The 27,134-nt window shown below is 44.2% G+C and overlaps 1 protein-coding gene across 1 annotated transcript; it reads right to left on the bottom strand.

Annotated features, from left to right (window-relative positions):
• Window positions 1-243: 243 nt before the first annotated feature.
• On the bottom strand, window positions 244-25,741 carry SORD (sorbitol dehydrogenase). Its single transcript, XM_069981845.1, has 10 exons — window positions 25,651-25,741; window positions 20,087-20,302; window positions 17,765-17,798; window positions 17,206-17,370; window positions 16,396-16,555; window positions 14,621-14,739; window positions 6,609-6,674; window positions 4,987-5,162; window positions 580-701; window positions 244-497 (listed from the first exon to the last, which is right to left on the bottom strand). The coding sequence occupies exons 2-10, from the start codon at window positions 20,159-20,161 to the stop codon at window positions 332-334; spliced, it is 1,083 nt and encodes a 360-aa protein (XP_069837946.1). The 5' UTR covers window positions 20,162-20,302; window positions 25,651-25,741; the 3' UTR covers window positions 244-331.
• Between the last annotated feature and the right edge of the window lie 1,393 nt (window positions 25,742-27,134).

Genomic DNA, 27,134 nt, shown 5'->3' with positions numbered 1-27,134 from the left:
GTTCGTACGAACCCGAACTCTCGGTAATGATTCCCTGTATCCCAGTTTTCCAGGCGGTCCTCCCGCTGTATCCGCCTGCTCCACGGAGCGGGCAGACAGCGGGAATCTGATGCAGAGCGTTCAGGTTCATACGAACCCGAACCTCGGAGGGTTCAGACCATCCCTACTAGAAATCCATTTTTTATTTTGCAATAGAAAGTTATACATTGGTTTTTAAGAGTTTAGTAAAATAAAGAAACAAGATTGCCAGGAATCATTTCATTTTTCTTATCATACTAATTTTGTGTGATGCGCCCATCCAAGCACATTCAACATTTTATTAACACTTATGTTATGGGTTTTGATCATTCTGGTCACATTTCAACATAACCTTCACTCCTTCTCCTCTCTTTGTAGTTTCAAATGCTTCTTGTGCCTTTTCTAAAGGAAAACGATGTGTAACCAAAGGAGCCACATTCACTCTTTTAGATGCCAACATAGAAATAGCCATTGGCCACCTGCAAAAAAAAATTAAAAAAAAATGTAAAGTTCCATAGGAGAAACAAACCCTACAGTTAGTTTTCAATATTTAGAACTTACGTATTACAGTATCTGAAAATACCCCTGATGTCAACCTCTCGCACAGCAGCATTCACCATAGGTACATTGACCATTTCTGGACCCATACCAACAAGTATTAAAGTCCCTCCAGAGCGAGTTGCCTGTGGATAAGCATATCAAACAAATGCAAATAAAATAGACAGTGACATCAACACCACTCCTGCCCCCCTAAACACCTCTGAAAGGAATAAGACAATCTAAATAAGTTCACAACCTTATCACTTGGAAAATTAGAATTAGAGTCACAGACCCTCAACAATGTTAACATCTGACATTTCACAAAATTACAGGATTCTAAAGCTTTTTAGTTTAATCTCTTCCAGTGTTTGTTTTAAGACCAATAGAAATGTCATGGTGGAAACAAAAAGAAAAAGATCTTAATAGTATCATATGGGAATAGTCAGTAATGTAAAAATGACTTCTTTCAATACAGAACAATGATCGTAGCAAAAAAAAAAATCCTAGTTTATGTCCAGTACTATGTAAAAATACACCTGAAGTGACTAAATCTCATTGATTTGTTGATTGATTTGTTTCCCCAACTAAAGCTGTGCAATGCATTTTTGACATTTCAGATCTGGGCATTATATAGCACTTAAGTTAACAGTAACAGTTACCCTTATAGCACTTAAGTTAACAGTAACAGTTACCCTTTAAGGCTGTGTTCACATCAGTGTCAGATTTAAATGCCTTAGTTGCAGATTAATTTAAAAATTAAGCAAACCTTAAGAGATGTACCGTTAAAGTCAATGGGGTCTGTCGGGCATCATTCACGTCTGGTATGTAAAGAATTTGGTTATGCTGTTACTTTTGTTACGACAGGGTAGAGCAATGGAAATGCAGATCTGAACAGGGCCCAAAACTGTTTTCTGCATAAGTATCATAACTCATCCCCTGTTACTTACAGCAGCACTTCTCATACTATGGGGGACAGAGATCCTTGCCTGTGTTAGAAAATCGGTATACAGCAGGGCCTCCAAAAAGCAGACTGCACAGTAATGCCAACCCTGCATTATCAGTACAGTAACCAATGTTGGAACTGGTGAAGGAAGTGCTAAGATGTCATGGTCATATGACCTTACACGTCCTTTACCTAGGGGGTGCTACGAGTATGGAATTTACAGAGAAGCAGCTTTGGAAGAACAGAGGAAATTATGACAGGAACTCTCTCTTCCACCTCAGCATCTCCTGGGTAGAGATGAGCTCCTGCTCCTCCTCCACCTCCACCTCTTCTGGACAGGGAAAAATCTCTGTCCACCTACACATGTGCATTTCTGCATTGTGGTTTTGGTTTCTCATTGGTGAATAAGTACTTAAGGGGTACTCTGGGCTAGGGGTAGCTTCCGTGTATGGCTGCGGAGGGGGTGTATATAGACGGCGCCGGTCACTTACCTCCCCGGTTCCAGCACCGGGTCCAGGATCACGCCGCCCCGTTCTCCCGTCCCGCTTCCAGGTCTGAGCTGTGGAGATGTGACGTCTCAAGGCAGCTCAGCCATTCAGCGGTTGTAGCAGCTCAGCTGCTGAATGGCTGAGCTGCCTTGAGATGTCACGTCTCAAGCTGCAGCTTAGACCAGGAAGCAGCAGCCGGAGAGAACGGGGCGGTGAGATCCGGGACCCGGTGCTGGAACCAGGCAGGTAAGTGACCAGCGCCGTCTATATACACCCCCTCTCCAGCCATACACAGAAACTGACCCTGGCCCGGAGTAGCCCTTTATTTATGTAGTCTGTGGTTGGTTTCTCACTGGACAAAAAAATATTTATTGCTGCACTGTGGTACTGGTTTGTTGCTGGTAGAGAAATATTTATTACTGCACTGCAGTCTTGGTTTGTCACTGTTAGAGAAGTATTTATTGCTTTTTTGGATGGAGCAGGCTCAGGACATAAACGGTTGATGTCACCAGTACAAGTATGCTTGTTCTGTGTCAATAGCTAAAATGGATATTCCACTCAAACATAACTTTTCAAATGTTGCTGCCCATGGTGAGACTAACAATTCATTTCATATTTGTTTTTATCTATTTAGACTCCTCCCAGCTCTGAGCTGCTGCTTTCTGCTGAAGACACAAAAAACTGTGTGAGTTTTTCTCTGTCTCTCCCTCCCACCTTCCTTCCAAGACTGCTGATGTAAACAAGCAACTTATATAAACAAGCAATGTGGTAACCCCAGGAGGATTTATCAGCGAATTCATGTGCAACTTGACCACAGAGTAACCCTCCCAGCCTTACAAAGAAGCTACACTGTTACAGGTAAAGCCAGTCGGGGAATTGTTTACATCAGCCATTTAAAAATGTAGCCACCCCCCTACTATTACCCAAGGAACACATAAAACAGCAATGGATCACTGCTTTAGTAGACATATAAGGGCTAATAAGTAGAGATGAGCGAACCTCGAGCATGCTCGAGTCCATCCGAGCCCGAACGTTCGGCATTTGATTAGCGGTGGCTGCTGAACTTGGATAAAGCCCTAAGGGTATGTGGAAAACATGGATATAGTCATTGGCTGTATCCATGTTTTCCAGACAACCTTAGAGCTTTATCCAAGTTCGGCAGCCCCCGCTAATTAAATGTCGAACGTTCGGGTTCGGATGGACTCGAACCCGAACCCGGTTCGCTCATCTCTAATAAGTAAAGAGATGTGTCAGGCATAGAAATACGGTACCCATGTATTCAACAAACGTATAGGAAACTGTGTTGAGAATAGTTCATTCTTATGCACATTACTTATCTCCACTAACGAAAATTTCAGGTTTGCAATTCTATATTTAGTTGTGTAACTTTGTTTAGCATTCAGTGATTAAAAAAAAAGGTTGTTCCTTTTAGAAGTCATAAAATATTTGCATCCTCAAGGTAGGGCTGGGCAATAATGGCCTAAATCAATATCCCGGTTGATTGAACGTGTAACCTTGATAATAATAATTGAACGGTAATTAAGACACACCCTTTTTTTGCAAGCCACACTCATTTGACTGTGCCAAACTAGCGATAAAAGGTTAAAAAGCAGCCATTTAGCTTACTGTAATCATTAGAGACCCTAATTAACCCCCCTCCCCCCGCTTGGACCTCCTAATGATGACAGTAGGCTAAATGCTACAGCTCCCTGCAGGTTGGGGGCACTGTGTTAGGGGATCAGGTGACCCCAGGGCATTGCTGGGAGCTGCAGTTGTGCAGCAGGCGGTTGGGGCACTGTGTTAGGGAATCAGGTGATCTTAGAGCATTGTTGGGAGGTGTAGTTGTGCACCAGATGGTGGAGGCACTATGTTAGGGGATCAGGAGACCAAAGGGCAGTCGTTTACCTTGTGCCTCTCATGGATTGTCACCTCCTGGAGGGATCCCATCAATCTGGTAGCCCCATCTGAGGACCAAAGCTCAGAGGGGGATGCAGCTGCTGCAGCAGGAGGTTCAAGGCACTGCAGTGCTGCCTGCTTTGGTCACAGCCGAGTCAGGGAAGTCAGGTAAGACCAGTGCGTCACACACTACGCTCCTGTAGGCGGCAGAGCACCGAGCTGTCACCACTCTGTGCCATCACTGCAGCCACGTCTGCAGACCATCCCATGGGAAAAACATGCAGGAAACAGCCACAACTTACCGGTTCCTGGCCACTTGCCCTCCCAGAGGGTCATATCCAGAATGAAGCTGCCTGCGGGGCATGAGAGGATGCAGGTGTCACGTGCTCCCCAGTGGTCATGTGACACGGCGCTGTCATTACCTTTCCGTATGGTGCAGCAAGACAGGGGGAGATTAATACTGAAAATACTGACCTGCAGAAGATCAGGTCAGTTAATTGAGCCCAAACTCGGTATTGTTTATTTTATGGTATATTGCCCAGCCCTGCCTCAAGGAGATTAATATGTAAACGTGCAATGGTGATAAAATCTCACTCAATTTTTATGATGTATTTGATATTTAAGTTACAGTATTTCTCTGGACATTGTGTTGACTTTATAACGACCTTTTTATCAGCTGAGATTAGACAAAAAGTCATTTATTACACTTATGAATAATACTGAACACGTACACTGCCCACAAGTTAAGGGCCATCTCCACCTTTCCTTAAAAAGAAAATAAATATTCTAATAACAAAGAAATGTTGCCATAACACGCTGGTGTGTTGTATCTGTTGCCAAGAAACAACAGGTTCAAACATATTACAATTTGGAGAATGTATAATTACATTAGTAATGCATGACATGATGACACCCTACTAAAGTTATAGGGGAATTATGCAAGTACCTTCAAAGATTAGTACCGCCAACAACCAAAGGCAAAAGAAACGCCAAACTACATGTTACATCTTAACTACGCTGAGCACATTTTATTGGTTATTTATGCCGTATGGCAAAAATGTTGCTTATTATTCTGCTTAGAGGGAACTTGCAACTACTCACATAGATTCCTGCCTGAATACAAACTTCAGCCCCTGTGCACTCAATGGTGATCTCAGGCATGCATCCCAGTAAGTCTTCAACCTTTTTAGCAGTCTGCTGAGGGGTCTCTTTGGCAACTTGCAAAATAAAGTCTGCTCCTACTTCCTTTGCTTTTTCTAGTCTTGATGGTGATAAATCTGGAGGAAAAGTTTATAGACATTAGCACTGACAAGACAGAAGAATGGAACATATTAATAGGGTAATCCCCACTGAGTGTGGGAACCACAATTTTCCAAAGAAGCAGCTTCAAGAACACTGTGTGTAGTGTGATCATGGCAAGACACAAAGATTTTAACAACTACAGTTACTTCTGCATGTTTAGCTAACATCCAATAACCTTAAAAAGGATGTACCATCAGGTACATCCTCTTTAATATGACCCACGGATAGACTGGCGCTGTCACGGGGAAGCCAGTGCTGCAGGTCCGCTATTTGAACCACAGCCCAGTTCCCGTTTACGGCGCCATTCTATCCACAGGTACCGAGCCGGGGCTGAAGCACTGGAGGGGGGGTCGGCTGGGGGCGAGGGAATTCCCTTCCCTCTATGACCTGGCTCCATTAGAATCAAGGTGGGCCGGCCTGTCTCCAGTGCTTCAGCCCCGGCCCGGTACCCAAGGATAGAATGGTGCCGTCCACGGGAACTGGGCCGCGGTTCAAAAAACGGACAGCGGCACCCACTTCCTCGTGACTGGTACATCCTCTTTAAGTTATATGACTTTACACATGCGCTCCTTATGCTGTGTTCACAGGAGATAGTTGGGGTAATGGGGAAGAAATATGCTGCTAGAGAAATGGGGTTCTGCAATCCATGTATTTTGCATGTATAATTTTGTTTTTAAATCATTGTATCAAGTAAAATGAGTGCATAGAAAGGAACAGTCTGCAGTCACTAATAGTAAAATTAATATTGCTTCTGCAGAAGAGAATATATCAATTATAACTTTATAAAATTAGAAAACTGAATTTAAAGGGTTATTTTGGGGAATACAATTTACAAGTAAAAGCAACCAAGGTATCAGTATAACATAAAAAAAAGACTTAGAATGCTGTCCCTCTGGCAGTGCCACATAGACGCATGGGGCTTCCTATACTCCGTCCCAACAGAAAAGAAATGCCCGCTTAGTTGGTTAATGGCTGCAGTGGTAAACTGGCTCAGAGAACAGGAAGACCTGAGCAACAACATCAAAGAGATCGAAGAATTAAGCTCCACACTTTGTTCTTTTCTGCCCACTTGACTTCCATCTTTCAGGATGGCCGTTATTTTGAGGCCAAATGACGTAGTTATTTCATGTCAACAGCCATGATTGCACAAATAATGCCCGCAATTATGAAATAAAGGCCGTTATTTAGCCTTAAAAGGACGGCTGTCCTAAAAGACAGCTGTCAAATGCCCAAAAAAGGAACGGTGTGTGAACATTGCCTAAGTCTACAGGCTGTGGCAACAGTAAATTGACCAGTTAACCAGAGTAAGAGTTGGAAAACCCCTTTAATATACCTGTTCACCATTTTGTGAATCTGTTCACAAGTATTTTCAAGTGTAGAAACTACATGAACATAGATATTTAAAAAATGAATTTTCTTACCACTTATTACTACTTGAGATGCTCCCATCATCTTTGCGACAATTAGAGAAACCAGGCCAATAGGTCCTAAAAAGTGGATTTTAGATTAAAAAAAAAATATATATATATATAAATACAATATTATTATTGTTATTAAAGAAACTAAAGCTTTCAGTGTATAATGCATTTTGTAACCTATTTTTATGTAGAAAAGACAGTTACCATATCATGTTACAACTATCAATGTTAGAAAGCATCAGATAAAGTGGATAGCATTCAGCTAGTAGCTATAGTTTTCTGCAAATAACTAATTAGATAAGACTTATCCAATGCGTTACGTGCCTTTCCCTGCGTAGGGGTGTATGTAATTATTGGTGACGTTATAATACTTCACAAAGAGTGGTATCATTTTAACCTATTTGTGCATTTTCATTCCTTGCTTGTAGATTTTTTTAAAGCCATAACTCTTAATTTTCCATCTACAGAGCCATATAAGGGCAGGGCATATAAGATCAGCACTCTTCTAGTACAGCCTGCCTGAGACTAGTTGTATTAGCAAAGCTAACATGGTAGACATAGAGGCCTACATCAGGGCCTCTATCTGCCATATTAACTCCTTAACGACAAAGGGCGTATATTTACGCCCTGTTGTCGTTAAGGGCGTTCAGAACGGGGCCGCGCGGTGACCTCGCTCTGAACCGCCGCGATCCCGGGTGCAGCATGTACCGTGCCCGCTAATAAGGTAATCGGAGGCAGATGTCAAAGTTGACAGCTGCCTCCGATTACCAGAGGCATCCGTTCCCTGGTGTCTAGTGGGGGAGATCGCTCCTCCGGGACGCTGTCCCGGAGGAGCGATCTCCGTGTGTTGTGCCAGCCGGGGTCTGCTCCAAGATGGCGCCAACCCCGGCTCGGCACTCGTTTGTTTTCGGCTGCAGTAGCCGAAAGCAAATGAGTGCCGATCTCATTGATCTTTGCTGTATAAGTATACAGCAAAGATCTCAATGAGTGATCAGTGAGTATATACTAGAAGTCCCCCAGAGGGGCTTCTAGTATATGTGTAAAAAAAAATAAATAAAGTGATGTTATAAGTAAAAAGCCCCCTCCCCTAATAAAAGTCTGAATCACCCCCCTTTTCCCAGGTTATAAATAAAAATAAATAAATAAACAAACATGGCCTTTTAACCCCTTTGTGCTGCAGCTAGTTTGGGCCTTAATGACCAGGCTAATTTTTCAAAATCTGACCTGTCTCACTTTATGCTCTCATAGCTCAGTGATGCTTTAACGTATGCTAGCGATTCTGAGATTGTTTTTTCGTGACATATGGCACTTTATGTTAGTGGCAAAATTTGGTCACTACTTTGTGTGTTTTTTGTGAAAAACATCAAAATATCATGAAAAATTTAAAAAATTTGCATTTTATGAACTTTGAAATTCTCTGCTTCTAAAAAAAGAAAGTCGTAGCACATAAATTAGTTACTAAGTCACATTACCAATATGTCTTCTTTATTCTGGCATAATTTGGTAAACATATTTTACTTTTTTAGGGTGTTATGGGGCTTAGAAATTTATCAGCAAATTATCACATTTTCGTGAAACTGATTTTTTTAGGGACCAGTTCTTTTTTTAAATGGATTTAGAAGTCTGGTATCCTGAAAACCCCCATAAGTGACCCCATTTTGGAAACTACACACCTTAAAGAATTAATCTAGGGGTATAATGAGCATTTTAACCCTACAGGGGCTGGAGGAAAGTATTCACAATTAGGCAGTAAAAAAATTGAAAATTTTAATTTTCCAATAATATATACGTTTAGATTAAAGTTTCTCATTTTCAAAAGGAATATGAGACAAAAAGCACCCCAAAATTTGTAATGCAGGTTCTCTTGAGTACAACAGTACCCCATATGTGGGCGTAAACCACTGTATGGGCACACAGCAGGGCTCAGAAGGAAGGGAGCGCCAATTAGCTTTTCCAATGCAGATTTTGCTGAAGAAGTTTCTGAGCACCAGGTGCGTTTGTAGTGCCCCTGTAGTGTCAGCAGAGAGAAAACCCCCCATAAGTCACCCCATTTTGGAAAGTACACCCCTCAAAGAATTCATCTTGGTGTGTGGTGACCATTTTGACCCCACAGGTATTACAGGAAAGTATTCAAAAGAAGACAGTAAAAATGAAAAACTTGAATTCTTCCAATAATATGTTCGTTTAGTTTGAAATTTCTCAATTTCACGAGGAACAAGAGGAAAAAAATACCCCAAAATTTGTAACGCAGGTTCTCCTGAGTACAATGGTACCCCATATGTGGGCATAAACCACTGCATGGGCACACAGGAGGGCTCAGAAGGGAAGGAGCGCCAATTAGCTTTTTCAATGCAGATTTTGCTGCAGAAGTTTCCGAGCGCCAGGTGCGTTTGCAGAGCCCCTGTAGTGTCCGTAGAAGAGAACCCCCCCAAAAGTCACTCCATTTTGGAAAGTGCACCCCTCAAAGTATTCATCTTGGTGTGTGGTGACCATTTTGACCCCACAGGTATTAGAGGAAAGTATTCAAAAGTAGACAGTAAAAATGAAAAACTCAAATTTTTCCAATATTATGTTCTTTTAGTTTGAAATTTCTCAATTTCACGAGGAACAAGAGGAAAAAAGTACCACAAAATTTGTAACGCAGGTTCTCCTGAGTACAATGGTACCCCATATGTGGGCGTAAACCACTGCATGGGCACACAGGAGGGCTCAAAAGGGAAGGAGCGCCAATTAGCTTTTTCAATGCAGATTTTGCTGAAGAAGTTTCTGAGCGCCAGGTGCGTTTGCAGCGCCCCTGTAGTGCTAGCGGAGTAAAATCTCGCCATAAGTCACTCCATTTTGGAAAGTGCACCCCTCATAGAATTTATTTTGGGGTGTGGTGAGCATTTTGACCCCACAGGTATTTGAGGAAAGTATTCAAAAGTAGACAGTAAAAATGAAAAACTCGAATTTTTCCAATAATATGTTCCTTTAGTTTGAAATTTCTCAATTTCACGAGGAACAGGAGAGAAATGTCACCCCAATATATGTAAAGCAGGTTCTCCTGAGTAGAACGGTACCCCATATGTGGGCATAAACCACTGCATGGGCACACAGCCGGGCTCAGAAGGGAAGGAGCGCCAATTAGCATTTTCAGTGCAGATTTTTCTGAAGAAGTTTCTGAGCGCCAGGTGCGTTTGCAGAGCCCCTGTAGTGTCAGCAGAATAGATTCCCCCCAAAAGTCACCCCATTTTGGAAAATGCACCCCTCAAAGAATTCATCTTGGGGTGTGGTGAGCATTTTTACCCCACAGGTATTAGAGGAAAGTATTCAAAATTGGCCAGTAAAAATGAAAAACTCGAATTTTTCCAATAATATGTTGGTTTAGTTTGAAATTTCTCAATTTGACGAGGAACAGGAGAGAAAACGTACCCCAAAATCTGTAACGCAGGTTCTCCTGAGTACAACGGTACCCCATATGTGGGCATAAACCACTGTATGGGCACACAGCAGGGCTCAGAAGGGAAGGAGCGCCGATTTACAGGAGCAAAACCGCAGCTAGTAATGGTTATTAGAATAGCGCAGTTACTAAAATAAGATAAAAAAAATTAGATTACAGGTAATGTGGGGTGGTTACGGGCAACCAGGGGTGGTTATGGGCAACCTTAGGTGGTTACAGGTAATCTGGGGTGGTTACGGACAACATGGGGTGGTCACGGGCAACCTGCTGTGGTTACAGGCAACGTGGGGTGGTTACAGGCAACGCGGGGTGGTTACGGGCAATGTGTGGTGGTTATGGGCAACGTGTGGTGGTCACGGGCAACCTGCTGTGGTTACGGCAACGTGGGGTGGTTACAGGCAACGTGGGGTGGTTACAGGCAACGTGGGCTGGTTACAGGCAACGTGGGCTGGTTACAGGCAACGTGGGCTGGTTACAGGCAACGTGGGCTGGTAACGGGCAACGTGGGCTGGTTACGGGCAACCTGCTGTGCTTACAGACAATCTGGGATGGTTACGGGAAACGTGGGGTGGTTACGGGCAACCTGCAGTGCTTACAGACAATCTGGGGTGGATACGGGCAACGTGGGGTGGTTACGGGCAACCTGCAATGCTTACAGACAATCTGGGGTGGTTACAGGCAACGTTGGCTGGTTACGGGCAACCTGCAGTGCTTACAGACAATCTGAGGTGGATACGGGCAACGTGGGGTGGTTACGCGCAACCTGCAGTGCTTACTGACAATCTGGGGTGGTTACGGGCAACGTGGGGTGGTTACGGGCAACGTGGGGTGGTTACGGATAAACTGAAGTTCTTATAGGCAATCTGGGGTGGGTACCTGTAATCTGACATGGGCACCGCAATCTGGAGGGGGTCATTGGCAATTTGGGGTGGTCAGAGGCAAGGTGCGGTGGTCAGAGGCAAGGTGCGGTGGTCAGAGGCGACGTGCGGTGGTCAGAGGCGACGTGCGGTGGTCAGAGGCGACGTGCGGTGGTCAGAGGCGACGTGCGGTGGTCAGAGGCATTGTGGCGTGGTCAGAGGCATCGTGGCGTGGTCAGAGGCATCGTGGCGTGGTCAGAGGCAACGCGCAGTGGTTACGTGCAATCTGGGGGGGTTACATGTAATCTGGCATGATTACGGGGAACCTGGGGGGGTTATGTGCAACCTGGAAGGGTTACAGACAATCTGGGATTGTTACTGATAAACTGAAGTGCTTATAGGTAATCTGGGGTGGGTACATGTAATTTGGGGTGGTTACGGGCAATCTGGAGGGGGTCACTGGCAATTTGCGGTGGTTACGGGCAACGTGCGGTGGTTACGGGCAACGTGCGGTGGTTACGGACAACGTGCGGTGGTTACGGGCAACGTGCGGTGGTTACGGGCAACGTGCGGTGGTTACGGACAACGTGCGGTGGTTACGGACAACGTGCGGTGGTTACGGGCAACGTGCGGTGGTTACGGGCAACGTGCGGTGGTTACGGGCAACGTGCGGTGGTTACGGGTAATCTGGGGAGGGGTTAGGGGTAATTTGGGAGTAAACTGCAATTATTACTATAATAAAAAGTGTGTGTTTTATTTTTTTGTATGTTTGTCACTTTTTGTACTTTACATATTCATTTTCACTGTATTACTATGATTACTGTGATATTTTCTATCTCAGTAATCATAGTTCAGTGACAGAGACCAAATTGGTCTCTGTCACTTTAAATTTTCAGAGTTGGCTGGTTGTGAAGCGCATGCGCACTTCATAACCAGCCAGGACGTCGAGGAGGAAGGAGCTCCGTCGATCCGGTGAGTATATGGGGAAGGGGGGGGTGACTGGGGGACGGGGGTGACAGGGGGGGTGGGGGGCGACTTGGGGGGTGGGGGGACATCACTTTTTATCCCCTGTCACCAATCATTCATGGTGACAGGGGATAAAAAGTGCCGGGAGCACATGGCACAAGCGATCAGCGGTATATAGTATATACCGCTGATCGCTTGTACCGGGACCCCACAGGGGGGTCCCCGATGACTGCCCCATGCTCTCTGCTACCTCCGGTGGCGGAGAGCATGGGGCTTTCATTCATTTTAACCTTTTAATCGCTGTGAACCGACGTTAGTCGGTTCACAGCGATAGCGGCGGCCATCTTGGAAATGATGGCCGCCGGGGGAGGGGGGTTAGTTATCGGGGCACTAGGGGGGGCTGATCTGAGGTCTGGGGGATACTTATTTCATCTCCCCCCGCCGTAGATTCACGGCGGGGGGAGATGAAAGGTGGCGGCGGCACCGGTAATCTCCATTACCGACGGTCGCCGCTATAACGTTAATAGCGGCGATCGTCGGTAAGGGGGGGGGGCCGGGACGGACCTCACACACTGCCCCAACCCCTCAGCTACCTCCGGTAGCCGGGGGGATGGGGTGGGGGCCGTCCCGGCCCCGCAGCCTTATTCTCTGCCATCGCCGTAAAAAGCTGATGGCAGCAGAATAAGGCCCATTAGTGACCGCCGTAGAAAGCCGTATCGGCGGTCACTAAGGGGTTAAGCACAAGGAGGAAAAAACGAAAATGCAAAAATCGAAATTGGCTCTGTCCTTAAGAAGTTAACATACATAACATTACTATTACATTACAGGGGAGCTAATCAGTCACCATACACCCATGGCGCACATCATTTGGCCCTTTCAAAGCTTTATTCATTACTGTCTGCCATTGCCAGCATGTGTCGCCATATGCTTCATAGTCCCCTAGCTTGCACATGCTTGACATGTGTTGCCAAGGGGTTACGCTCACAATTTTAGTATTCCAAAAATACCGGAGCATATTAAAGTTAAGATTTTAAATATCTAAAGTTCTGGGTGCAATATGGAGAAGCACTTGTTTAAATTCAGGGAAAAGTATGCAAACCTTTATTTGCTGTTTCTATGGTTTTCTCCTTATGGGTGTTTTAACCCATAGCTGCACCAGGACGTTACTGAACGTCCTTGTGCCGCTATGGGAGTTCAGAGGGGGGTCGCGCGGCAACCCCCCTCTGAACTGCCGCGATCCCGGGTGCCGCATGTAGCCCGGGATCGCGGCTATTAGCGGGCACGGTCCGATCGCCGTGCCCACTAATTAAGTACTTAGAAGCAGCTGTCAAAGTTGACAGCTGCTTCTAAATACTTGCTCATCTCCATCCCTGGTGGTCTAGTGGGGGGATCGCCCCCCCGCGGCGCGATTGCGGGGGGGGGAGCGATCCCCGCATCCATCCCGGGTCGGGGTCTGCGCCGTAATGGTGCTGATCCCTGCTCGGCATTCTATTGCTTTCGGCTGCAGCAGCCAAAAGCAATAGAACACCGATCTCATGGATTCATGCAGTACTGCATGGATCTCTATGAGAGATCAGAGTGCATATACTAGAAGTCCCCCAGTAGGGCTTCTAGTATATGTGTAAAGTAAAAGAAAAATGTATTTTTAATAACACAAAATCCCCTCCCCTAATAAAAGTCTGAATCACCCCCCTTTCCCCATTTTATAAATAAAAATAAATAAATAAACATTTTTGCTATTACTGCGTGCGTAATCGCCCAAACTATTAATTAATCACATTCCGGATCTCACACGGTAAATGGCGTAAGCGCAAAAAAATCCCAAAGTGCAAAATTGCGCATTTTTGGTCGCATCAAATCCAGAATAATTGTAATAAAAAGCGATCAAAAAGTTGTATATGCGCAATCAAGGTACCGACAGAAAGATCACATCATGGCGCAAAAAATGACACTTGACACAGCCCCATAGACCAAAGTATAAAAGCGCTATAAGCATGGGAATGGAGCGATTTTAAGGAACATATATTTTCTTTAAAAGGTTTTAATTTTTTACAAGCCATCAAATCAAATAAAAGTTATACATGTTAAATATTGTTGTAATTGCAACAACTTAAGGAACATATATAACAAGTCAGTTTAACCCTAGGGCGGACGGAGTAAAAACAACCCCCCCCCCCCCCCAAATAAAAAAAAAAAAAAACATTTTTTTTTTTTTCCAATTTCACCACACATATAATTTTTTTCTGGTTTCCAGGCACATTTTAGGCAAAAATTACATCTGCCATAGCAAAGTACAATTATTTGCACAAAAAATAAGGGCTCATTTGGGTCTCTAGGTGGAAAAATGCAGGCGCTATGGCCTTGTATACACGAGGAGGGAAAAACGAAAGTGCAAAAATGAAAACTGGCTGTGTCCCCTAAGGGTTAAATGAGCCAGTGATCGTTGATGAACGTTCCTAAGAACACTTGTTTACCTGATAAATCAGCCCATGAAAAAAAGGCCATCGATGAGTCAACGAGCAAGCAAATGCTCAGTCGTCAGCTGATTTAGTATTTTGCGCGCCATGAAAGTCCTCCTTATTTGCCGTACATCCGTCTGTGCAAAGATCATTTGTGCGGTTCGTCTGCATGGTTAATCATGCATTGTAAGGGTATTGCAAACAAGTGCTGATCTCTCTAATCAGCGTTCATTTATGGCGGCACACACCTGAGCATATTGACACAGGTAAAAGTGGCATGTATGAATGTTGTACCTGCACCACAAATAAAAACTTTGCTCCCAAGTGTTACACCAGCTCGTCTGCAGGCATGGATGCCAACAGAAAGGGGTTCTATCAGCGCACCTTCCTCAAATGTTACATTGTCCGGTAGCCTGAAACAACAAAAAAAAAACAACAAACAAACATATTATCCTGTGTACAAATATATGTGTTTACAGTCATGTTTCTGTTGAGATATCAACTAACCCTGATTTCGGCAGTGTATGGCCCTGGAGAATAGCCAATATCAGAGAGAAAAGCAGAACAAATAATCAGGGGGTGTTGCCCCATAACAAATATACTGGGTGGGCTGAGGGAAATCACAAAAGATTATTGATGAAGTCTGTGCGCAGAGCAGTACTCTCCCAACTCGGTGTCACAAGATGGCCACATAATAGAAGTCTATGGGGCAAATCTCTTTACACTGACAAGGAGCAGCGAGAAGACCTCACGAGAGTGCAGTCGTCTCCCCACTCGTTCCTCCAATTGGTCAGGGTCTGAATACTGATACATACTGATAAAAAAACTTCTGACGTGTCAAAAGTTCATTTTTGTGACACTTTAAAAGGCAAGAGGCTTGTTTGTTTTGGTCTGTCTATGTTCTAAAAATATGTCTGGTTTTGCTGTAGCCCCTCCCAAGGGAATACTATATTGGGCAGCAGCTTAATCTGAAAAAAAAAAAAAAAAAACTAAAACTTTAGACTTTTAAAATAAGCCTTAAGTAAATGTATACAGTAGTCCCAGGGAGACTAAGGGGGGGATTTATAAAAGGGTGTAAATATACACGTGGTGTAAACTGCCCACTGCAACCAATCACAGCTCCACTGATATTTTATCAGACATGAAAGCTGAGCTGTGATTGGTTGCTGTGGGCAGTTTACACCAGGTATATATTTACACCCTTTGATAAATCTCCCCCTAAAAGTTAGTGTATACTGTAAAAAAAAGTGTTTTTACTAACAAAAAATCCCCTCCCATTTTATAAATAAAAATAAACAAACAATCAAACAACATATTTGGCATCACGGCCTGCGTAATCGCCCAGATTATTAAATTATTACATTCTGGATCTCGCACGGTAAATGGCATAAGCGCGAAACCCGCCAAAGCGCTAAATTCCGCATTTTTTGTCACATGAAATGCAGAAAAATTGTAATAAAAAGTGATCAAAAAGTTGCATATATGCAAGTAAGGTACTGATAGAAAGAACCGATCATGACACAAAAAATTACACCTCCCTTAGCCCCATAAACCAAAGGATAAAAGTGTTATAAGGCTGGGAATAAAGCAATTTTAAACACACTTAGTTTTTTAAAAGCTGACAAATAAAAGAAAAGTGATATAAATAACATATCGTTGTAATTGTACCGACTTGAGGAACATATATAACATGTTGTTTTACTATCAAACTAATGGTGTATGCACAACCCCCCCAAATAAATACAATTAGTGGCGCAAAAAATAAGGGCTCATGTGGGTCTGTAGGTGAAAAAATGCATGCGCTATGGCCTTTTAAACACGAGGAGGAACAAATAAAAATGCAAAAGCGGAGATTAGCCCGGTCCTGAAGGGGTTAAACAACTTGCAATAACTTGCCAAAAAAAGGCACATTAAGATATACAAATGCCATTATGAATGGTGAAGATTGTTAAATTTCCCCCCAAAAAGTATGAAAGACATTATTTTAACAAGCTGCTGGTTCCTGATTTTGAAAAATGACTGTTAAGAACATGATTTTTTTTTTTTTTTAAAGTGAATATTTTTCTTACTTATAGCAGAAGTTGGCATTATGTGTGTAGTATCTGCATAAGTTCCCATCATCAGGCGGTGTGGCGCAGAAAAAAATTGTGGGAGATAAGTTATAGCGTCCGTTTTTGCAAAACTCATCATTTTCTCTTGGAACTCCAGGTTCAATGGCCACTCTGTCACCTGCAATGCCCACACAAAAATTCTTAAACAGGCGTTTAGATGTGTAACAAAGCCATATGTAATCAAACTGAGATCAGGCAGCATACAACTGATGGCATGTGTCTTGTAGTGTGCCATTAATGCTTGGGACAGGTTCAGTCCTGTGTTCAGTGTGTCAAAGTAAGTGTGAAGGCTACTTTAAAGTAATAAATCTGCGCAGCAAATGTGACATATGAAAGTTATAAAATTTTGTAATATAACTTTATAAAGGAAAAAAAGGTATATCTATAGAACTCCTTTTTTTTGAGTGAAAACAGTAAAGGACTACATGAGCCTACTGCTACCACCAATGGCTGTGTCGGGAACCACAGGGCTGCTCAATTGCTCAAGTCCTCATCCCGGTACAGTTACATACTGCTAACGCTGCAGCACTCTTGAATTAAAACAGAGATCAGGAGAGTTTTAGTAGCACTGTTGCAGCACTAGCGATATGTAATTGTTTGGTTCACGACAGCCAGTGATGGCAGGAAAAGGCTGTGTTGTCCTTATGCTGCCACCCAATGTAAAAATGTAAGAAATATATTTACATTTTCCTTAACAAAGTTTTATGTTATAGAACTGTTTATTTTCTTTTACGGAATACATCAAGATATGCTATTATTGCTGTGTACCTGCTTTAAGGTGAGTCACTGAGGCTCCCACTTTTACTACTGTCCCAGAAGCTTCGTGTCCAAGAACCATAGGTTTTTTCACTATAAAATCACCAATGCGACCGTGCTGCCAGTAATGTACATCTGATCCACATATTCCAACTGAATGCATCCGCAGCAAGACCTCTACAAATAAGTGATATTTAAAAAAAATGTTTACATGGATAGAAACAGTCAGAATACCAAAGCAGCGATGCTGATAAACAAAGGGAAGATGAGAAGAAATGTCAGAAAATATAATTTTAGTAAAAGAAATATCACAGTAAGGTATGCCAACATATACCGCGGCAGGCCAATTCACCTTAATGAGGCAAACAATGAGCCAAACAAAGCTTTGTTTAATCCACTTCCCAAACATATACCTGTTTTGCTGGACTTCATTTGACTTCTTTAATATTACCCATACTGTGGTATACGTCAGCAGATCTTTCTCTGGTATCTTGATGTATAACACTATATTGGTTACATAAAAATTATCTTTTACAATTCTATTAGTTTAGTGGGGGGAACAGACACTCACCATTTGGACCTGGTTCAGGAACTGGACGATTTTCCTAATATTCAAACGTAAGAAAAATTCAATTAGTTAAGAAATTACAATAACGTTCATATTATAATATTAAAACTCTGAATACTAAAACTCTATTTTCAGCATAAGCCATTCACACAAGTTAGTAGATCACCCAGTGTGTAAGGCCACATGTAAGGACAGCATGGCATATAGGATGGCATGTATGGTCGGAGGAGCCATCTGCCGTGACACCATGACAGGGGATCAGTGGGGGGCAGAGCACATGGTTATAGGGATGGGCTCACAGTGAATGCACTCTCTTTAGGTCATTTTCATGAACATTACTGAAGTCTTAAAAAAGTTTGTAAAGATGGCCAACCCCTTTAAATATTCCTTATCATGTTTACTTCCAGAATCAACATTTGAACAAAGTCAATTATGGCAAAGAAAAGTCAATGATCAATGATAACTAACTACTGATAAATAACTGGGAGGGATAGGATTTATTATCAAACACTATCTTGAAAACCATTCTTTTATCATAAGAATGTTACATTTAAATTTAAAAAGTATATCCCAAACAGCTCCTTTAAAGACAAACTGTCAGCTAGAAAAGACGTCCCAAGCTGCATACACGGCTACATAGTTGTATAAACAGTGAGACTATCCATACCTTCACTTCCTTTGTATGAGACTTTAATCACCTAAAACATGTTTTGTATTGCCACTCTGAAGTGTCATAGAGGCATGGCCTAAGCCCTTTGGTGCCCTAGCCGCACCTCTATGACACTTTAGAATGACAATAAAAAGTATTTTTAGGTGACTGCAGCCTGATACAACCACAATAAAGGTATGTAAAGCCATGTAAGCAGCTCAGGATGTATTTTTAGCAGTTTCCCTTTGATCTTGGCATCCACACTTTCCCATTGTGAGCCATCCAAATAAGGCTGTTCTGCAGTATATTGGCGGTATACTTTTAGTATGCTGGCACACTTGCAGTAAGCCCATTGGGCTTAGTAACTGTTTGTAGTCTACTAGTTAGTAAGTCTATTTCCTCAACAAATAGTTTTATGTTGCAGGTATACAGTACGTGCAGCAGATCACACATCTGAGCATACGTCTGATGTCATGCACTGAAACTTAGTGTGATGCGAGACTAATATAAACCCACTTACTAAAACCTTATCTGAATGACTGCTATTAGTGGTGGCATTACTGGCACTCACACATGGCCCTATCACATTTATCTCCCTCAGAGTCCTTTACTTACATTACATTTTAGCAGTAAACCTGTAGTTGTGTGCTGTTGTTTTACCTACAGTCACTGTTCACTAGTGAATTCCACAAGGGAAAAGCATTTTTATGTTTTATCTTTAAATGTTGTTCTTTGTAAAATTATATTTACTTTCCGCTGCTTGTAAAAGCACCATTATATTCCTTAGCATTGTGCAATTGCTATTTGTCACCAAGGTATATCCACCATTATCATTCATCAGAAAAGGTATAAGGTCTAACCTTGTTCAAAGGAGCTGCCCATAGCAGCCAATCAGATTTTAGCTTTAATTCTTAAGGGGCCTTTTTTAAAATTAGGGGCAGTTTGGCTAGATCCATTTTTTACCAAGTGTTCTTACTTCCCCCACTCAAATGTTGGTGGCCAAATACTGCTGCTCGGCTCCCCGGCTGCTTCCTAGTCTCAGTAGGGACCCAGGTTGTGACGTGATTTCTACTCAGCCAGTCAGTGGCCGAGGCGGGACCCCACTATGGCCGCTGACTGGCTGAGCGGACCTCACACATCACAACACAAGACCCCACAGACCTGGAATCACCTGGGGACCGGAGCAGTGGTATGCAGCCACCAGCGCTGAAGCAGGGGAGATAAGAGCATCTTCCCCAGCACTTGCTAAACAAATTGGGTCTGGCCAGACTTCTCCTTTAAAAGAAGCAATCTGATTGGTCTACTACTAATTCACTTCACAAGGCATGAAATCTGAGGCTGCATAACTTCTTCAAAAACTCACAGGAAACAGGTATAAGAAGAATTGTCTCTGGGACAGGGACTTTGGATACATATCCTGATTCACCTCTTTGTACTGATTTAATGCACATTCTTGTACATTGTTAGTTATTTGCTTCCGTGTCCTTGCAGCATACAAGGAAGTCCCGATGACGGATCCTCTGTACGTGACAAACAATAGTACAAGTACACTAATACACAGTCATTGTATGTAAATGCTGAAGGTGGAAATAAATCATCTAGTTAACTTTTAACTAAATGGCCATGACAGACAAGTAAATCTCTTTTACAAGTTAGAGAAGTAATTAACAGCTTACCAAACGAAGATCTCCAACTCCATGGACGACGACAGACAGGTTCTCTACAGCCTGACCCAGCTTTGTGGCTGCCATAGTTCTCTCCACAAGGTCTCCCAGAATATGTGTCCTCACTTTATCTGTTGTACTTGTTTTTGCTCCACATCAAAGAGTCAGGTTAAAGTTTGATCTGTGCCTTCTATTTGTCAGATTTCACTTTACCCTTTGACCCTGGTTCTGAAAAGAAAGAATGTCACATTGTGCTTAGTAAGAGAAAATGATCATTTATTAGAGCCTGGTATTAATATTTAGAGAAGATCTGTTCTCTTTTGCCAAAATGCAGGTAAACAGTATTACTACACAGTGTTACAACATGATAATCCTCCTGGTAGGAAGCCATTCTGTAGTTTAGATAAAACGTCTTTCAATAACTTCAGAGAAACATAACCGCCAATATTAGGCTATAAAATTAGCACACTTCATGCTATCATTTCATGGCTATCATTATTCTAAGTGTAATATCTTTACTAGTACAATATAATGATAAGGTGATAACCCTCCCTTTCATCTGGCAGAACAATGGAGGACTTGGTTCACACACAATGCAGCATGATCTGCTCAGTGTCAGTTTTTGGAGTTGCTTAATATTGGACTGGCTACCATCCCAGCCACTAAAAACATCTTTTTACATGTCCTAGGAAACAGGCGGGAGATGTGTGCTACTGTGCTCTTCTCTCTCCGCTCTGTTTTTGAAACCTGGATGGCCCCCTACTAGGAGTCTATCCAGGTCATGTGACACAGAGGCAGGAGAGAATGTGCTGAGCAGGTATTTCTCCTGGCTCGTTTTCGGGATCTGGTCGTGTTCTGAGCACTCAGACCCTAATTAAAGGGGTTATCCAGCGCTACAAAAACATGGCCACTTTTCCCCCTACTGTTGTCTCCAGTTCAGGCGCGGTTTGCAATTAAGCTCCATTTACTTCAATGGAACTGAGTTTCAAAACCCCACCCAAACTGGAGACAACAGTAGGGGGAATTGGCCATGCTTTTGTAGCGCTGGATAACCCCTTTAATAAAACTTTTGATATGTCTCTAAGGATCCATTTACACAGAAATATTATCGAACAGATTATCTGGCAAAGATTTGAAGCCAAAGCCAGAAACAGAATATGAACAGAGAGCAGGTCATAAAGGAAAGCCTGAGATTTCCCTTTTCAAATCCCTTTCTGGCTTTGGCTTCAAATCTTTGCCAGATAATCTGTGTAAATGGACCCTAAGGTATATCAAAAGGTTTTTATTGATGTCCGGAGATTTCTAAAATGTGGCAGCCGACAGGGGGGAAATTGATTACAAGTAGGAACTTAACCTCTCCCCATGCCCGTGGTGAGCGGAAAGATCGGCTGATGGACTGGCCAACCAGTGACTAGAGAGGCGCCCTGCCCGTTACTGACTAACTGAGCGGCTAGTCCATCAGCTGGGTCGTGACGTGTCAGCATCGGAGATCCTGGAGCCTGGCCGGGGTCCTGAGGCCGGTCCTGCAGCTCACCACGGGCACAGAGAGAGGCAAGTTCCTACTTGTAATCAATTTGCCCCCAGCCCCTGCTGGCTGCAGCATTTTAGAAATTGCTGGACTTCTCATTTAACCCTATGAGGACCAGGCCCAAAATGCCCCAGTGGATTGCGCCAATTTTCATTTTTGTGGTTTAGTTTTTTCCTCCTCGCCTTCTAAGAGCTCTAGCATTTTCATTTTTCTATCTACAAGGCCATGTAAGTGCTTGTTTTTTAAGGAATAGGTGTACTTTGTAATCACATCTTTCATTCTACCACAACATGTATGACGGAACCCCAAAATATTATTTATGAAAATATAAATTGGTGAAATTGGAAAAAAGAATGCAATATGATAACTTTTGCTGGGTTCCTGTGTCTACGTAATGCACTATATGGTAAAAGCGACATGATACCATTATTCTATAGGTCAGTCCGAACACAACCATATGCAGGTTTACACAGATTCTCTAATATTATATATATATATATTTTTTTTTTTTATGAAATCCTTTTTTTTGCAATTAATTATTAATAATATAATGGCCCTATTGTGACGCTTATAACGGTTTTCGTTTTTGTATGGGGCTGTATGGGGTGTAATTTTTTGCGCCATGATCTCTAGTTTTTATTAACACCATATTTGTGTAGATGTGTTGATCACGTATATATATATTATATATATATTTTAATAAAAAAAGGCAATCCTGACACTTTTTTCCTCTTTCTGTTTACGCCATTTGCCGTTTGCGATGACAATTGTTATATTTTAATAGATCGGAAAATTACGCTCGCTACTGTATATAATATGTTTATTTATTAAATTATTTTTATGTTTTATTTATATAATGGGATGGGGGGTGATTGTAATCTTTATTGGAGGAGGCGCTTTGGGGTGTTTTTAAAAACATTTTAACTTTCTTTTTATCTTTACACATTTTAAGTCCCCCTGGGGGGGCTATTACCTGCAATCACCAGGTTGCATACACTGATCACTGCTATGCCATAGGCATAGCATTGATCAGTGTAATAGGCACTCACTGCAGCCGGCCCCTACCTGCTATGAAGTGCGCTCCGCAGCAGGGAGAGCAGCCACTTGACTGTGAAAACAACTGGGCTCCCAATCAGTCCAGGCATGCTGGGGGTTGTAGTTCTGGGGGATAAGATGCACTGCTGCGCATTTTAGTTCTACAAGTTAGGATGCACTGCTGTGCTGGGGGTTGTTGCTCTGCAGTATATGAGACATTGTTGTGCTGGGAGTTGTAGTTCTGCAGGGTTGGAGGCATTAATATGCTGGGGGTCATAGTACTGCAGGATAGGAGGCATTGTGGTGCTGGGGGTTGTTCTGCAAGTTAGGATGCACTGCTGTGCTGGGGTTGTAGTCCTGCAGGACAGGAGGAACAGCTGTGCTGGGGGTTGTAGTTCAGCAGGATAAGAGGAATTGCTGTGATGGGGGTTGGCGTTCTGCAGGACAAAAGGCATAGCTGTGCTGGGGGTTGTAGTCCTGCAGGATAGGAGGGGACACTGAAGTGCTGGAGGTTGTAGTTCAGCAGGAGAGAAGGCATTGCTGTGCTGGAGGTTGTAGTTCAGCAGGATAGGAGGCATAGTTGTGCTGGGGATTGGCGTTCTACAGGACAGGAGGCACAGCTGTGCTGGGGGTTGTAGTCCTGCAGGTTAGGAGGCACAGCTGTGCTGGGGGTTGTAGTTCTGCAGGATAGGAGGCACAGCTGTGCTGGGGGTTGTAGTTCTGCAGGATAGGAAAAACAGCTGTGCTGGGGGTTGTAGTTCTGCAGGATAGGAGTCATAGCTGTGCTGGGGGTTGTAGTCCTGCAGGACAGGAGGCACAGCTGTGCTGGGGGTTGTAGTTCTGCAGGATAGGAGGCACAGCTGAGCTGGGGGTTGAAGTCCTGCAGGATAGGAGGCACAGCTGAGCTGGGGGTTGTAGTCCTCCAGGATAGGAGGCACAGCTGAGCTGGGGGTTGTAGTCCTCCAGGATAGGAGGCACAGCTGTGCTGGGGGTTTGGTCCTGCAGGTTAGGAGGAACAGCTGTGCTGGGGGTTGTAGTCCTGCAGGACCGGAGGCATAGTTGTGCTGGGGTTTGTAGTTCTACAGGATAGGAGGCACAGCTGTGCTGGGGGTTGTAGTCCTGCAGGTTAGGAGGCACAGCTGTGCTGGGGGTTGTAGTTCTGCAGGATAGGAGGCACAGCTGTGCTGGGGGTTGTAGTTCTGCAGGATAGGAAAAACAGCTGTGCTGGGGGTTGTAGTTCTGCAGGATAGGAGTCACAGCTGTGCTGGGGGTTGTAGTCCTGCAGGACAGGAGGCACAGCTGTGCTGGGGGTTGTAGTCCTGCAGGATAGGAGGCACAGCTGAGCTGGGGGTTGTAGTCCTGCAGGATAGGAGGCACAGCTGAGCTGGGGGTTGTAGTCCTGCAGGATAGGAGGCACAGCTGAGCTGGGGGTTGTAGTCCTGCAGGATAGGAGGCACAGCTGAGCTGGGGGTTGTAGTCCTGCAGGTTAGGAGGAACAGCTGTGCTGGGGGTTGTAGTCCTGCAGGACCGGAGGCATAGTTGTGCTGAGGTTTGTAGTTCTACAGGATAGGAGGCACAGCTGTGCTGGGGGTTGTAGTCCTGCAGGTTAGGAGGCACAGCTGTGCTGGGGGTTGTAGTTCTGCAGGATAGGAGGCACAGCTGTGCTGGGGGTTGTAGTTCTGCAGGATAGGAAAAACAGCTGTGCTGGGGGTTGTAGTTCTGCAGGATAGGAGTCACAGCTGTGCTGGGGGTTGTAGTTCTGCAGGATAGGAGGCACAGCTGAGCTGGGGGTTGTAGTCCTGCAGGATAGGAGGCACAGCTGTGCTGGGGGTTGTAGTCCTGCAGGTTAGGAGGAACAGCTGTGCTGGGGGTTGTAGTCCTGCAGGACCGGAGGCATAGTTGTGCTGGGGTTTGTAGTTCTACAGGATAGGAGGCACAGCTGTGCTGGGGGTTGTAGTCCTGCAGGTTAGGAGGCACAGCTGTGCTGGGGGTTGTAGTTCTGCAGGATAGGAGGCACAGCTGAGCTGGGGGTTGTAGTCCTGCAGGATAGGAGGCACAGCTGAGCTGGGGGTTGTAGTCCTGCAGGATAGGAGGCACAGCTGTGCTGGGGGTTGTAGTCCTGCAGGTTAGGAGGAACAGCTGTGCTGGGGGTTGTAGTCCTGCAGGACCGGAGGCATAGTTGTGCTGGGGGTTGTAGTTCTACAGGATAGGAGGTACAGCTGTGCTGGGGGTTGTAGTCCTGCAGGTTAGGAGGCATAGCTGTGCTGGGGGTTGTAGTTCTGCAGGATAGGAGGCACTGCTGTGCTGGGGGTTGTAGTCCTGCAGGTTAGGAGGCATAGCTGTGCTGGGGGTTGTAGTTCTGCAGGATAGGAGGCACAGCTGTGCTGGGGGTTGTAGTCCTGCAGGTTAGGAGGAACAGCTGTGCTGGGGGTTATAGTTCTGCAGGTTAGGAGGCACTGCTGTGCTGGGGGTTGTAGTCCTGCAGGATATGAGGCACAGCTGTGCTGGGGGTTGTAGTCCTGCAGGACCGGAGGCACAGCTGTGCTGGGGGTTGTAGTTCTACAGGATAGGAGGCACAGCTGTGCTGGGGGTTGTAGTCCTGCAGGTTAGGAGGAACAGCTGTGCTGGGGGTTATAGTTCTGCAGGTTAGGAGGCACTGCTGTGCTGGGGGTTGTAGTCCTGCAGGATATGAGGCACAGCTGTGCTGGGGGTTGTAGTCCTGCAGGACCGGAGGCACAGCTGTGCTGGGGGTTGTAGTTCTACAGGATAGGAGGCACAGCTGTGCTGGGGGTTGTAGTCCTGCAGGTTAGGAGGCACATCTGTAAAGAATGCTGCTGTACATGTACTGATGGGCATCATACTAGTGACAAGGATACAACTCTTTACCTGAGGACATTTTATTCTGACAACCTAGCTGGGAAGACAACAGCACAGACAGCCGCCTGACACCCCCACCTCCTCCCCATCCACACACACAGACTCCTCACACCCCGCACGTCCTCTTCTTACACACCTCATGAGTCAGGCTGCAGCTCCTTGGCTTCCTCCTGCTATCATCTGGCCGTCTTCCCACAGAGGTTTTTTTTTTCTTTTTTTACTATCAACAAACTTTACTCAGCAGCTGTGCTAGAAGCAGACACCACAGCTCTGTCAGCACATAGCCACAGGTGCTTCCGCCTCAGGAATGAGGACGCGGCTGTGGATAGTGACTCAGGAAGGAGGGAGGTGGATGTGTACAGCATACAGAGCTGCAGCACACTGCCACAGGCATAGCATTACACACAGCTGGCATCTCTAAGATCAGTTCATGGGGAATGATGGGAACCTTCTTACAGGACCCGCTGCCAAACTTTCTTATTGGAATATTAAGCAGTTCGTACACCATATACCCAGCTGTATCACACCCCCAATAACCACAGAGTCCCTGAACTAATACACATCTCCTAAAACTAATCCAGACCCCTTCAACTAATACAGACCACTAGGCAGAGCATGCTATGATTTTTCCATAGGCTGGTCAGTATTGTTTTTTATTTTAAATTCTTTATTTTGTGTACAAAGTGAGGTAGCACGGCAACATACCCGCCAATCCTCACCAGCATAATAACAACAGTTATGAAAGTGTGCATGAATGATACAGTAGAAAGATGTATACAAGTCCAATAAAAGGATCCTTAGATAACTGACTGCAGGAAATGTCAAGAGAGCATCAGTCATACACATATATAGGATTTCAGGACCATGCCCACCCACCACCCATTGTCCACTATAAGGGTAGGTCCACATTGAGGAATTCTCGCGGATAAACTCTGCGGAATTCCACCAGCTCCATAGACACCATTCTATGGGGGAGAGAGAGAGCAGAGACCGACAAGGAGAAAGGGTGGGGTAAGGGTGGAAAGGGAAGCAGAAAAGGGGGGGGGGGATAGAGGGGAGGGAAAGAATTCTGACACGGAAAAGGACCGATTAATAAACTAAAATGGGATAAGAAAATAAAAAAGGGGGGGGTTGAATGGGGCAAAATAAACTAATAAAAAAAGCTAAGGTAAATAAGGGGGGGGTGCAGTGTGTAGATGGTGCCAACCACCCAGTTCAAAAAGTTTCCCATTTACAAAAAAAAAAAGTCATGAAGAGGGATTTTTTTTTTTTTTATATACATATTGTACAGGAAAGCAGCACCTCCAACCACAGGTATAACAAATGTGGGTGCCAGTGTATAGGGCCAAGATCACAAGTCCAACCAATACAGAAATCCAGTTCTGCAGCACATCATCAGCTCAACTGAAGTCCAAGGCTACGTTCCCACAACGTTTTTTCTTGTCCCTTTATAATTTTTAAAATGACGTCCGTTATTTTGAGGATTGGCCACCTATCAGTGCAATAACAGCTGCTAGTACATTATTCTAGTTTGGGGTTACTAACTGGCCATTGGGAATGTCTTTAATTGAATATGAAGAGGGGTTTGCATCTGAACTTATATAGTTATACTTGTAGGGC

The sequence above is a fragment of the Dendropsophus ebraccatus genome, chromosome 1 (genome assembly GCF_027789765.1).
Source record: "Dendropsophus ebraccatus isolate aDenEbr1 chromosome 1, aDenEbr1.pat, whole genome shotgun sequence".
Lineage (NCBI taxonomy): Eukaryota > Metazoa > Chordata > Amphibia > Anura > Hylidae > Dendropsophus > Dendropsophus ebraccatus.
This window is presented reverse-complemented; position numbering and strand designations above follow the sequence as displayed.